We start from the raw sequence: 12,571 nt of genomic DNA, 5'->3' as shown, positions 1-12,571 counted from the left end.
GTGAGTAAAAAGTAGTGAGAAATGGGGCTGGAAAGACTAATTAGGCTACATGGGCAGCATTTTGTATGCTACATGACTGACACTGCAGGTGAGATGAAACCAACAAAGCCTTAATCTGTGGAGAGACAAGGTCATATTTGTTGACCAGACATGAAATCTTGGTGGCAATATGAAAAAGATACTGGATAAAACTGAAAGCAGCAGTCACTGAGAGGGCCGTCACATTAGTTCAAGTTCTGAAGCCTAAAGAAGCAAGGTAGGCAGCAAGAATGGAGAATAGGCAACAGAAACGTTCTCGTAGGAGACCATTATTCTACAATCTGTACTTCTGACTTTCCTCTTGCCTTAACAGTGTTCTCAGAGTGTCTGTCCCTTTTATGCCTTGGAAGCTCTTTCTTAAGGAAGGAAATGAATGGTTCTTTCGTGCAAACCTTTATGCAGAGGATTAACAAACAGCCCCGAATTCGGAGCTTTGCCTTTAGCAAAGCTTAATTCTGAAGCAGCTCTGAAATGGTCTGTGGTCACCACTGTAGTCCTGGTTCTGAAAATAAAAGAACTTCTTGGATACTTTTGTAAGAAAAAGCTCTGAGGAACCTTCTGTTAAGATCAGCTTCAATACTCTTAAGATTTGTACACTTACGTTAGACAAAACAGGTGTTTCTAGCCCTGTTTTACAAATGAGACAAGTAAGGAACAGAGAGGTAAAATAATTTGAAGTAGCATAAGTTATACTGAGTAAAAAACAAAATCAGATTCAATATTATCAACTTTTAGAGGCATTCTTTAGCCCATCCAGGCAGAGTTCAGGGCCCCTCTGGGTCCCATGTGTTTTTAGCATAGTCTTTATCTTCTTGGGTTGTAATTATCTGTCTGTGCCTGTCTCCCACAGATCAAGAATTATTAAATGGCATAACTGGTTGACCTCAAGTCTTCTTAACTGTTCTCAATGTGCATCCCAACCCTGTGGAGGGGTGTAGCAGCCTTCTTTTGGGCTGCTTCCAAAAGTATTTCAGAACTTGACCTTTTTCAGAATGTAAACAGGCCCAGATGAATTTCCACCTACAAGAGGAGAGCCAGAGAAACCTGATACACCTGCTCTCCCAAGCTGATTTCTTTTTCACCCACCTATTTGGCTAAAAGGAATGTGTCTGTTCAAGTCTAAATAAGGAACTATCTTTTTCCTAAGTTAAAATAGTTTTATTTCAAGGCCTTTAGCAAATAGTAGCTTTCAAAATAAACTGGAGGATGGCCGGGCGCAGTGGCTTACACCTGTAATCCCAGCACTTTGGGAGGCTGAGGCCAGGAGATCACTTGAGATCAGGAGTTCAAAACCAGCCTGGCCAACATGACGAAACCCTATCTCTACTAAAAATACAAAAATTAGCTGAGCACAAGCCTGCAATTCCAGCTATTCAGGAGGCTGAGGCAGGAGAATCACTTGAACCCAGGAGGCGGAGGTTGCAGTGAGCCGAGATCGTGCCACTGCACTCCAGCCTGGGCAACAGAGTGAGTGAGACTCCATCTCAAAAAATAAATAAATAAATAAACAAATAAAACCAGAGGGACAGGGGGTATTGCCATAAGAGACAGATGTGAGCAAGATTGATATATATCTAGAATTAGAATTTTACTGTGGAAAGTGGTTTGAGAGCCCTTACTTCTGATGAGAAAACTGAGGCCCAGGGAGCCAGAATGAAGTGGTGTATCCAATATGTCACACTAAAGCAACGGCAGAGCGTATATTGGAACCTAGGTGTCCTGCCTCTAGGAACAGTGATTGGTCCTCTCTGCTGATCTTTCTCAGAGCTTTCTTGAGAAGATGTTGCTATCCTCTATGAGTGTGTACTGCAAGCAGACAAGGCAACTCTTCTCTGTAACCCTGGGCAACTATCTGTAGACAAAGGGCAGTGGGGAGTCAGCAACCCTTTAATAAGGGCCTTGGGACTACTCTGTGCATTCAAAGAGCTCTCAGTCTAGTGAGGGAAACACAGATTATTATAGAATATTTGAGAGTTGCTATGGTAGAGCCAGGTTATCTCTTCCTAGTTGTGAGGATTTATGACATTTTATTGAAAGAAATCAGTTGAAGCTTAAGACCAAAAAGGAAAATGGGAGAAAGAATGAGAGATGAAAGCTATATCAGGCAGAGGAAACAGAACCCACTCCAGCCATTTTAAGCAGAGAGAAGTTTAATATAGAATATTAAGGTACTTTAAGTCATTAGAAGGTCTAGAGGAGTGGGCTTTAGGCTAAACTTTCAGGAGGAAACCACTAAATCTTTTAAGTTCAGAATGCAGTGCCAAAACTGAAATCTAAGAATCAGAAGCTCTTGTCATCGCCATTGCCACAGGGCCTCTCTCCACCCAGGGATCAAACGCTAGATCAGAAAATACAATGTCTCTACATCATCATCCTTGTTATTAGCAAAAGCAGAAGGAAAAGGAAGATGTCCTCTGCCTCCCGCCCTCCAGATCTTTTGTGAGGGCATCTGATTGGCAGAGGCCAATTTGCATCCATACCCTAGCTGCAAAAGAGTCCAAGAAATGTAGCTTTTAACCCTTCCAATCTGTACAATAGAGAGGAATACAATGCAATAAAAGTAGGCGGGAGTAGATGCTCCACAAGTCAATCCGCATAAATACTGTTCAGTTTCACTAAAACTTTTAAGAAGATAGCTCACTGGTTACTACTATTTTATTAACCTTTCCCTGTTCTTTCAAAAATACGCTTGTAAATCCTACTGCTTTCCTTGATTAGCCTTAAAAAAGGTTTTTTTTAATAGCTTGTAAACTGGTTTGGCCAAGTTGTAGCCAGAGGTTGTTTTGTTTTGTTGTTTTGCTCCTCATAGAGTTCTTCTCTATATCTTTAATGCTTTCCCTGTTCTAAGGCTCCTCTGCTTCTTGGTTCAGCCTTTTTCCAGGTCCTGCTTTGTTGGCAACTTGCACATGCCTCAGTTCTCTCCTGCTTTGTGGACGCCACTAGATCTTCCTTCCAAGGCTAGCATCTCTCTTCAGTTCTCCTTCCCAAGCCTCCTCACAAAATCTCCATTCTCTTTTCTCTTCCCATCACGCAGTTTCTTTCTTTATTAATTATTTCCAGTATAAATGACTGAAAAAGTAATGTCATCTGGTCTGGTTTTGTGCCCTGGGTGCTAGAAGTCACAAGATTAAATAATAAGCATGTCAATTTTTTAACAAAGATTTGGGAACAGAAATGCTGTTTTTCATTTATACATTTCAGATACAAATATAGTTGTATTATGGAATATAATATAAAACCTTCATGAATTGCTAAAATAAAAGACAAGCCTGCTAGATGTTATGCTTATTATAGTTGTTTCAAGGCAACCGGGACTCCTGCACTTCAGAGTTTAATGTTTATTCTTCTCTGAATCATTGTTACTTTGGTGGGAAAGTTTGAAAAGAATTGGTCTAATGGAAATTCTTTAGTTTGAGGAAAACATATCAAAGCAAAGCTATAGCTACTTTTCTTCCCCTGAAAGAAATTTTAAGTTGGAAGCTCTGAGGGTATAAAGTTCAGTGATTCCACCTAGGGAGGCTTGTCAGAGTAGATGGTACTAGAACCTATCTTTTAAAGACTACTTGTTAAATATTAAACTGCATGTGGAGAGGAATAAAATCAGCAGTTCCTGAGTGTTAATTTGTTCATCAGAATGCTTTCTGTCCAGAGGGACAGACTGAGGCCCCTGGAGGAGTACTTACTGAAAGGAGCAGCGAGATGGAGAAAAGGGTGGAGCCTCAAAGATGAACTTCACCTACAGGACAAGTGGGAGTATGGATTTGGAGAATTCTGAGCTAGACAATTAGAAAGAAGACAACCCAGTTAGAATACACATACAGAATCTGTTCCCTGGAGCATGTCGATTATGTTTAGGACATACTTTATTCCTTTCTGCTCTGCTCATCTCTTTTCCTTCATCTGTAATCCTGACATTCATAGCATTTTAGAGCTGAAAGTGATCTCATGAAATATATAGTCTATGTTTTGTAAAGTATCTATTATTCAGTGCTGTCCAAAAGAACTTTCTACTATGATGGAAATGTTCTGTGGGTTCAGTGTTCAGTATGGTAGCCACTAGCCCCATGTGGCTATTGAGCACTTGAAATATGGCTAGTGCAACCAAGGAAGTAAATTTTTTATCTTTAGTCTTAATGAATTTAAAGGTGAATAGCCACACGTGGCTCGTGGCTTATCTTCCTGTACAGCTCAGTTAGACTATCTAGTATCATCAGCCGTCTGCATTTTACACTGTCTTAAGACAGAATAACTTGACCAAGTCTCCCACATTGGAAACCTGATCTTGTAAAAATTAACATTAGGTATTCTCACCAGCACCAAGTATTTTACATTTGTTAACCCCATAGTAGAGGCAATATAGGAGACATTTTAGAGCATGGACTCTGGAGCCAGAATGCTTGAATTGGACTCTCAGTTCTACCATTTAATAAATATGTGACCAACTAATTAATTTTTCAGTACCCTAATTTTTAGAAATCTGTATGATAGAATAATAATGATAGAAATCTATATGATAGAAATAATCTATATGATAGAAATAGCTATCTTACAGGGTTGTTGTAAGGATTAAATGAGTTTATATATATGAAGTACGTAGAACAGTGCCTGGCACACAGTAAGTGATATATAAGTGTTACTTACTCTTAGTATTTGTCTTAATTCTTACAATATCTTTGGAAGTGTAAGTATAATATGCCCAGTTTTACAGTTGAAGAAGCTATGGCCTAGATACTTCTTGCCCAAAATCACATAGCACATTTATGGCAGAGCTGATATTTGGTCATCTGACTCTTAGGTTCAGGACTCCTTGTAGTTCTATCTTATCTTTTGCCTCTCAACACAGTATTTTCCATCTTCCCACAAAGTACAGGACATGAGAGAAGTCACTTCTTTTTGGGGAATATTTATGAACTGAGTCTTAAAAAGACAGGGTAGTAGCAGAAAGGTCACCGAAACATTTCATCCATTGATTGATTGATTGATTGATTGACACAGTCTCACTCTGTCCTCCAGACTGGAGTACAGTGGTGCAGTCTCAGCTCACTGCAGCCTCTGCCTCCCAGACTCAAGAGATCCTCTCACCTCCTGAGTAGCTGGGACTACAGGCATGTGCCACCATGCTTGGTTAATTTTTTTTTTATATACATGGGATCTCACTGTATTGCCCAGGCTGGTCTTGAATTCCTGCGCTCAAGCTGTCCTCCTACCTTGGCCTCCCAATGTGCTGGGATTACAGGCTTGAGCCACCACACCCAGCCTGAAAACATTTCAGACACAGGGGGATAGCTTGAACAAAGACCCCATAGGTAGAAGAGGGCCAGGAATAGTCCTGCTTGTGCCTGTATAATCTGAGGCTTCTTGTGTACCCTAAAGTACAGTCACTCCACTGTATTCTATTTCAGGGAGCCCCTTGACAGAGCGGAAAGTATCGATACCCAGTTGTTGTGTATCCTTTGCAACAGCCGATGAATCATCTCCTGTATACACCCAAGTGGTTGAAAACACAGATTCCCCCATCTGGAATTTTCAACAGCAGTCAAGGTTTGTGTTATCTGTTTGTTCATCAGCCTTCCAGAATCTGCTTTTTGTTCCAGGACACAAAGTCAGAGCAAGGAGTATAACCAACGCGATTTTTGAGCAGACCTGGAAAATGCTTTTGTTATCCCAGCAATTATTTAATCCTAGTGTTTATGAATTCACAGCAAGCAGTGGTTTAAAGGTTTTGTTTTAATGTTTTTAACTCTTCTCAGTATGCTCAAAAATTATTCAGTGAGAGGACCTCTCTGTTTTAGGCACTTGGAATTAAAGATGATTAAGATACTTCATGCAGTTGAGGAGTGCATGGTCTTACCTGGGAAAAAATATCAATAACAAATTACCATCAAGCTGGGTGTGGTAACACATGCCTATAATCCCAGCTACTGGGGGAGGGGAGGGGTGGCAATGTGGGATGGTAGAGCTAAGGTGGGAGGATCACTTGAGCCCAGGAGTTTGAGACCAGCCTGGGCAATATAGTAAGACACTGTCTCCAAAAAAAAAAAAAAAAAAAAAAAAAAATTACAATAAGGAGAAATAAGAAGGGGATGCTGGTAGAGCTCAGAAAAAAAGATTATTTAGGACAACCTAGAAGTTCAGGGAAGGCTTCATAAATAAGACACCTCAGCTAAATATTGAAGAATGTATATAAGTTATCCAGGTGAATAAGAGTTGGAAAGATATTCCGAACAAAGAGAACTAATCTCAGAAAATGCTGTGGATTTTCATCCTTGGAAAAGACTTCTGGTGTAGTGGAAAGACCCTGGGCATTTGAACCAGAGACACTTGGCCTCCAACTCCATCTCTGTAATTTACTGACTGTGTGGTCAAGTTACGTAACATCTGTGAGCCACAGATTCCTCTGTAAAGTGAGGGTCATTTTTATAAGGTCATTGTGAGGTCCAAATTAGATGACATTTAGGGCCTTATGGTACAAAGCAGGTATACAACAAATGTTAGGTCTCCTTTGGGAGGCTCAAAAATAGGAGGTAAAGTCCTGTCAGGCACTGTGCAGTGCCACTCAGATTTTATTAGGACAAAGAGGGCTAATTAAATGTGAGGGGGCTGGCATAGGAAACCAAGAATTAAACTTTATTAAATGTGATGCAATGTTATGATAATAGTAACAAAATCAATATTAGAAGTTATACTGTATCACCCTGTATAAAGTTTAATTCTTGTCCACCAACACTAGCCATACCCATGGTGTCTGGTCTTCTGTTTTTTCACAGTGTTTGTGTACTTTAATTGAGTCTCAGCAGTTGGTCACATGCTCAGTGTTTTGTAATTTGAGAGGCTGGCCTGAGTCAGGAGCTAGAACTGCAGTGAAAACTCAGTGCTGTATATGGTGAGCTACTGGAAATCATAGAAATTCTGGCCATCAGAGTACTTCATATAAAATATCAAATCCTCCCCAAAAGGCAGGAAACCAGAGGACTGAGCTTCTAAGTGGAGGTGATTTGTTCATTCACAACCTAAAAACCTAACGTAATTACAAAACTTCACAAAGTTGATGAAGGGACATGAGCAATCTCCTGATTTCATCTCTTCACTTTACAGTTGAGGAGACTGTGGCCCAGGGAGGCTACATAGTCTGTTGGTAACAGAGGCAGGATTGGAAGAAAAATGAATAATGGCACTATTTACAATTCCCTTATCACAAAATTGTTTCCTTTGATCTTCATAGCAACTTGCAGGTCGGTAGTATTATCCCATTTAACAGGTAAGAGAACCAGGCCTGGAAGAAGCTAAGTGCATGGCCAGAGTCGCTCAGGTGATAATAGTAGAGCTACAATTCAGAGGTGAGTCTTTTGACTCCCAGCTAGAATTAGAATCTCTGACCAGTCCTTGTTTCACTTTAGACCGTGCCTCTCATTGGTCTGGAAGTAGGCTCTCTTCACTTCCCCAGTGGTGTTTGGGGAATGAAATCAAGCCTCTTGGTTTTCTCTAGATCTCCTTCTTGCTTACCTGGAGCCCTAGCACCTGGTTTGGAAATTTCCAAAGCTTTGTCACTTAAAACTGTATTTTATATAATATATAAATGTATTGGAGGTGTTCAGTGGATTTCACTTCAGCTTCTTTATCTGGTATGAAAGTTAGGCATTTTCTTACTTTGTTGCCTTGCCTCTGCATGGTATAGTGTTGAGGTCAGGCAAGCCAGGGTTCAAATCCCAGGCCTACTACTTACTTACTCTTCAGTGACCTCAAGCAAACCATTTTACTTTTCTGAGCCCAATCTTATCATCTGTAAAATAAGGATAATAATGTCCCTGTTACAGGCTTTTGTGCAGATTAAATGTATATGAAACACTTGGTGCCATGCCTGGCCCAAGGTAGGCACTCAGTAAATGTTCTTTTCCTCCTCTTCCCTTCTCACCATTCTCTCATTCTAAGGCATAAGCAGAATCTTTACCCATTCCAATAAAACTCTTAAATGCATGTTGAGGAACTCCTCTGTCTTAGGGAAGCTTTGGGAGTGGTGGGGAGGAAATGTTGTGTTAGGGGAGCCTGTTTTCAAGTCTTGGCAAGTTAATTCACCTCTCTGAGCTTCCATCCCCTCATTTTAACTGTGAAGATAAAAATATATCCTAGAAGATGGCTAAGAAGATGAAATAGTGTTGGGAAAGTGCTTTGCAAATTACAAGATATTCTTCAAATCTAAGTTTTATACTACAGAAAGTTCCTATACACTTAGTTTACAGTGGTTGTTTTTCTTAATAGGCTATCAAAAGAGCTGCTTCTGGACCCACAACAAACCCTGGTCTTCAAAGTTTGGCATAAAGGAGGTACGAACTCTGTTAAAAGAATATCTGCTTGCTTGTAAAAATAAGCTCACATCCTGTTGACAATTTACCATTCCTTTTTTTTTTTTTTTTTTTTTTTAAACGAAGTGAAGCACTCCCGATGGTGCTGGGAATGCAGATATGTGGTAGAGGGTAATCCCCCAGAAGGCCACATTATTCTCCTGTAAAAAAAAAAAAAAGTGAATTGTCAACAGGATTTTTTTTTTTTTTTTTTTTTTTTAGCAAGATCTTGCTCTGTCACCTGGGCTGGAGTGCAGTGGCTTGATCATCTCAGTCTCCTGAGTAGCAGGGACCACAAAGCGCGCACCACCATGCCTAGCTAATTTTGTTTTGTTTTGTTTTTTTGAGATGGAGTCTTGTTCTGTCGCCCAAGCTGGAGTGCAGTGCCGCGATCTCTGCTCACTACAAGCTCCGCCTTCCAGGTTCACACCCTTCTGCCTCAGCCCGCTGAGTAGCTGGGACTACAGGCGCCCGCCACCATGCCCCGCTAATTTTTATATTTTTGGTAGAGATGGGGTTTCAGTGTGTTAGCCAGGATGGTCTCAATCTCCTGACCTCGTGATCCACCCGCCTTGGCCTCCCAAGGTGCTGGGATTACAGGCGTGAGCCACCACACCCAGCCGCTAATTATTTTTTGTACAGACAAGGTCTCACTGTGTTGCCAGGCTGATCTCTAACTCCTGGGCTCAAGCAGTCTTCCTGCCTCAGCCTCCCAAAGTGCTGAGACCACAGGCGTGAGCCACCATACCTGGCCTATTCTCCTACAGAATTCAAGTACTTAAAAATTATATAATTTTGTTTGACTACCTGGTTAGTGAAGAAATCCAAGTATGTTTGAGTCTTTCCTGTTGTATCTGTCAACCATCATAATGTACAGCCTGCCACATACAAGTGGTTTCTCCCCACTTTTGTATGATGATGTTAAGCCTTCTGTTGACTCTGGCTTATTAACCAAGACCCTTGCATTATCAGGTAGTACACAAGACAAGAGTCTAACCACATATTTTTTCTTATTTTTAAGAACCTTCCCAAGAGGGATGTGCTGATATTATGGTCTTTCGACCCAGTTTTATTAAGAGGCATAACACAGCAACATTAAGAGCCTTGACTCTGAAGCCAGGTTCTTCAGATTCAAATGCCAGTTCTGCCCCTTACTGTAGCAGTGTGACCTTGGGTAAATGACTTCTCTGTGCCTATTTCCATATCTGTAAAATTGAGGCTACTTCATAGGTAGTATTATTATCATAGGGTTTTTGGAGAATTAAGCCTGACACTTAGTAAATACCATATCAGTTTTTGTTGTTTTTATTAACGAGCAGTAATGTGCTAAGAACTTTACAAACATCTCTGATTCTTGATGGTAAAAATAAAATTAGTCTAATTTTATAGCTGTAAAAGCTGAAGGCCAAGGAAGTTTAGTGGCTTGACTAAGGGCATGTCACTATGAATTGGTGGAGCCAATATTTGAACCCAGTTCTTACTGGTTGTACAGCCTTCACTGTTTGTCCTTACCATGCTAGTAAGATTGGAAAACTTGGAAAATTGAGGTAGTGCGGACGTCTAACCATCTTACAGCTTAGAAAATTTTGTCTCACTAAATCTCTCCTCTAAGTGTAGCTCCTTTAGGATTCCAGCTAGGCCCTGATTTCCAAATCTTCATTTGTTTTGAGTCGCCTACACAGCCTACAGAGTCACAGTTTTTTGTTTGCCAGTGGTGATTTTTGGAGCTAACCTCAAACCCTAATAAAGACCCGAGAGAAATCAGAACGTAAAGGGAATTTACTGACCTTTCTCTCCGCCTGTGCTCCTGTTGGTGAGTGCTGCTGTGAGTCCCTTGTTTTGATGATGAGTTCTATGTTGCTGCTTTGGATTCACTTAGTTCCTCCACTGCTACCCAACCTTGTAAATACAGCAAGAGCTGATCATAACTCACTTTTCTCTGAATCAACACAAGGAATTCTTGCTCTATTTAGCTGAGCTCTACCCTCCTTTCTAGGCTTTTTCTCTCTTCTCCCTAAAGTACCACAGAGATTCTCAAGCAGACCAGGGTTCACAATTCAGCACTTATTTTAGCAGGAAAAAGAGAATAAACTTTGGTCTTATGCAGACCTGGGTTCAAATCTTGGCTCTGCTATTTACTATAATAACTCTGTGGCCTGAATTAAATCACTTTACCTCTTTCCTGTTATCTTTCTTATTTATAAAGTTAGAATAATAGTATTGGCCTTGCAGGATTTGTGAGGATTTGAGATAATATATGTAAAGTACTTGGCACATAATTGTTGCTTAATAAATGGAGCTATTTTTATTATTATGTCTACTATGTGTCAGGTACTATGCTAGGACTATTGGAGTATAGAGAATAAAATACATTCCCTATCTTCCAGGACTTCAAGAGGGTCTCAGTAAGATCTGGTCATAAATGAAAGTGAGGAAAATGCCTAGACAACACTGACCACCACTCAGTGTATGTAGATGTCTCTCTCCCCTTAACCTATTTATGCCTAGTGTTCCATTATAGGAATGCTAAGCTTGTGGGAGTTATTATATCCTACTGCTCGAGGTCATTACCAAGGTCTGATTTTTTATAAAAAAATTTGCAAACTCCAGCATGAATGGGTTAATTCTATTGTTTCCACACAAACTCAACAAATCTAGTATAGAAAATACTGAAATCCAACCAAGCTGTGTTCAGCAGAGCTTCTATTCTGTGTCAGGCACCATGCTAAGTACTAGGGATACAAAGATAAAAATAAAACAGGCATGGTCCCTTGTCCTCACAGAGCTCACAGTCAGTGTGGGACATAAAAAGTACAGTATAGTATGATTAGGCAAATATAGGGTACTCTGATAGGAGACGTCTTACCCAGACTTAGGATGTCAGAGGAGGCTTCCTGGAGCACACCTGAGCTGAGGAATGAAGGGTCAGGACTTACTGTAGTCAGAGGGGAAAACAAATACAAAGCCTCAAGTCAAGAAAGAGTTGAGGGAAGTTCTCAATGACTAGAACATTAACTGCAAATGGAGAATGGCAGGTTGTCCTGTTAATCCGATGTTAAATTTAACTCTTCCAAGTCATTCCTTTTCTCCATGATCTGCTTAGCCAAAGCACTCCTCAAGTATGTTTAAGATGTACTACCTTCATTTTAGGCAGAACCCTCCATCATACTTCATCCCCAGTGGGTAAGAATTACTTGAACCCCACTCTGGGGAATACAGCTTCAAGTGTTTATAGAATCAAAAATTTTCCAAGTTGAAGGGGATCTTTTTTTTTTCTTTTTTGAGACAGGATCACTTTGTTTCCCAGGCTGGAGTACAGTGGTAGGATTATGCTCACTGCAGCTGTGAACTCCTGAGCCCAAGGTCCTCCCACCTCAGCTTCCTAAGTAGCTGGGACTACCGGCATGCACCACTATACCCCACAATTTTTTTTTTTTAGAGATAGGGTCATGCAATGTTGCCCAGACTGGTCTCGAACTCTTGACCTTAAGCCGCCCTCCCTCCTCAACCTCCCAAAGTGCTGGGTTACAGGCATGAGCCACCTGCTCAACCAAAGGGGATATTGAATCTGGTTCAATACTTCTCATTTTATGTGTGTGGCTGAGGCTCAGGGAGTTAGAGGAATGTGTTTTCCAGTCAAAGCCATACCTAGATTTGCTATTGTGGCACACTGCTCCTTTGTCCCGCTCTAGGTTGGCCAGTTTACTTGTGTTTTCAGTGAATATCAAGTTTTTCATGCAGGAAGATGTTATGCCAGGTATGGACAGCGTAGGGAACATAGTGTAATACCTTTTCTCATCTTTTAGCTAGGTTCGAGTCTAAAGGACAGCAAGCTGTCCAAACAAATGTTATGCAGTATGTGATGAATTTAGCATCATCAGGAATGTGCCCAAGGAACTGTGGGAACTTCACAATTACTCCTCTGGAAAATTTGCATTCCTCTATTTATTAAGCAATTTATGGACCTATAGTTGTGTCAGTGTTTGGTAGATCCAGCCTTTGATTTCACTGTACAGAATGGAGCCTGTGTAAAATAGAAATTCATGTAGTGACAGAGGCCTGTTTGTCCCCAGCTACTTCATGTCAGAAATGAGGAATAAGTAGCAAAGAAAATGAGAATGAAGGTCATTGCATGGTAGCTTGTCCAATAAAAAGAGAATCTTCTCAGTCATTAAGGGCAGCCCCCTTACCAT

At 40.7% G+C, this 12,571-nt stretch overlaps 1 protein-coding gene across 5 annotated transcripts in view; it reads left to right on the top strand.

The window, feature by feature from the left end:
- C2CD3 (C2 domain containing 3 centriole elongation regulator) overlaps positions 1-12,571 on the top strand; it is a 155,335-nt gene that overhangs the window by 106,295 nt on the left and 36,469 nt on the right. For all 5 annotated transcript variants that reach the window (XM_050756034.1, XM_050756032.1, XM_050756035.1 and 2 more), the window contains 2 exons: positions 5,442-5,580; positions 8,296-8,360. In XM_050756034.1, the coding sequence (XP_050611991.1) occupies positions 5,442-5,580; positions 8,296-8,360 (204 nt within the window). The remainder of the gene's footprint in view (positions 1-5,441; positions 5,581-8,295; positions 8,361-12,571) is intronic.

Source organism: Macaca thibetana, chromosome 14, assembly GCF_024542745.1.
Source record: "Macaca thibetana thibetana isolate TM-01 chromosome 14, ASM2454274v1, whole genome shotgun sequence".
In the NCBI taxonomy this organism is placed as follows: domain Eukaryota; kingdom Metazoa; phylum Chordata; class Mammalia; order Primates; family Cercopithecidae; genus Macaca; species Macaca thibetana.
The sequence above is the reverse complement of the archived record's forward strand: the minus strand, read 5'-3'. Positions and strand labels throughout refer to the sequence as shown.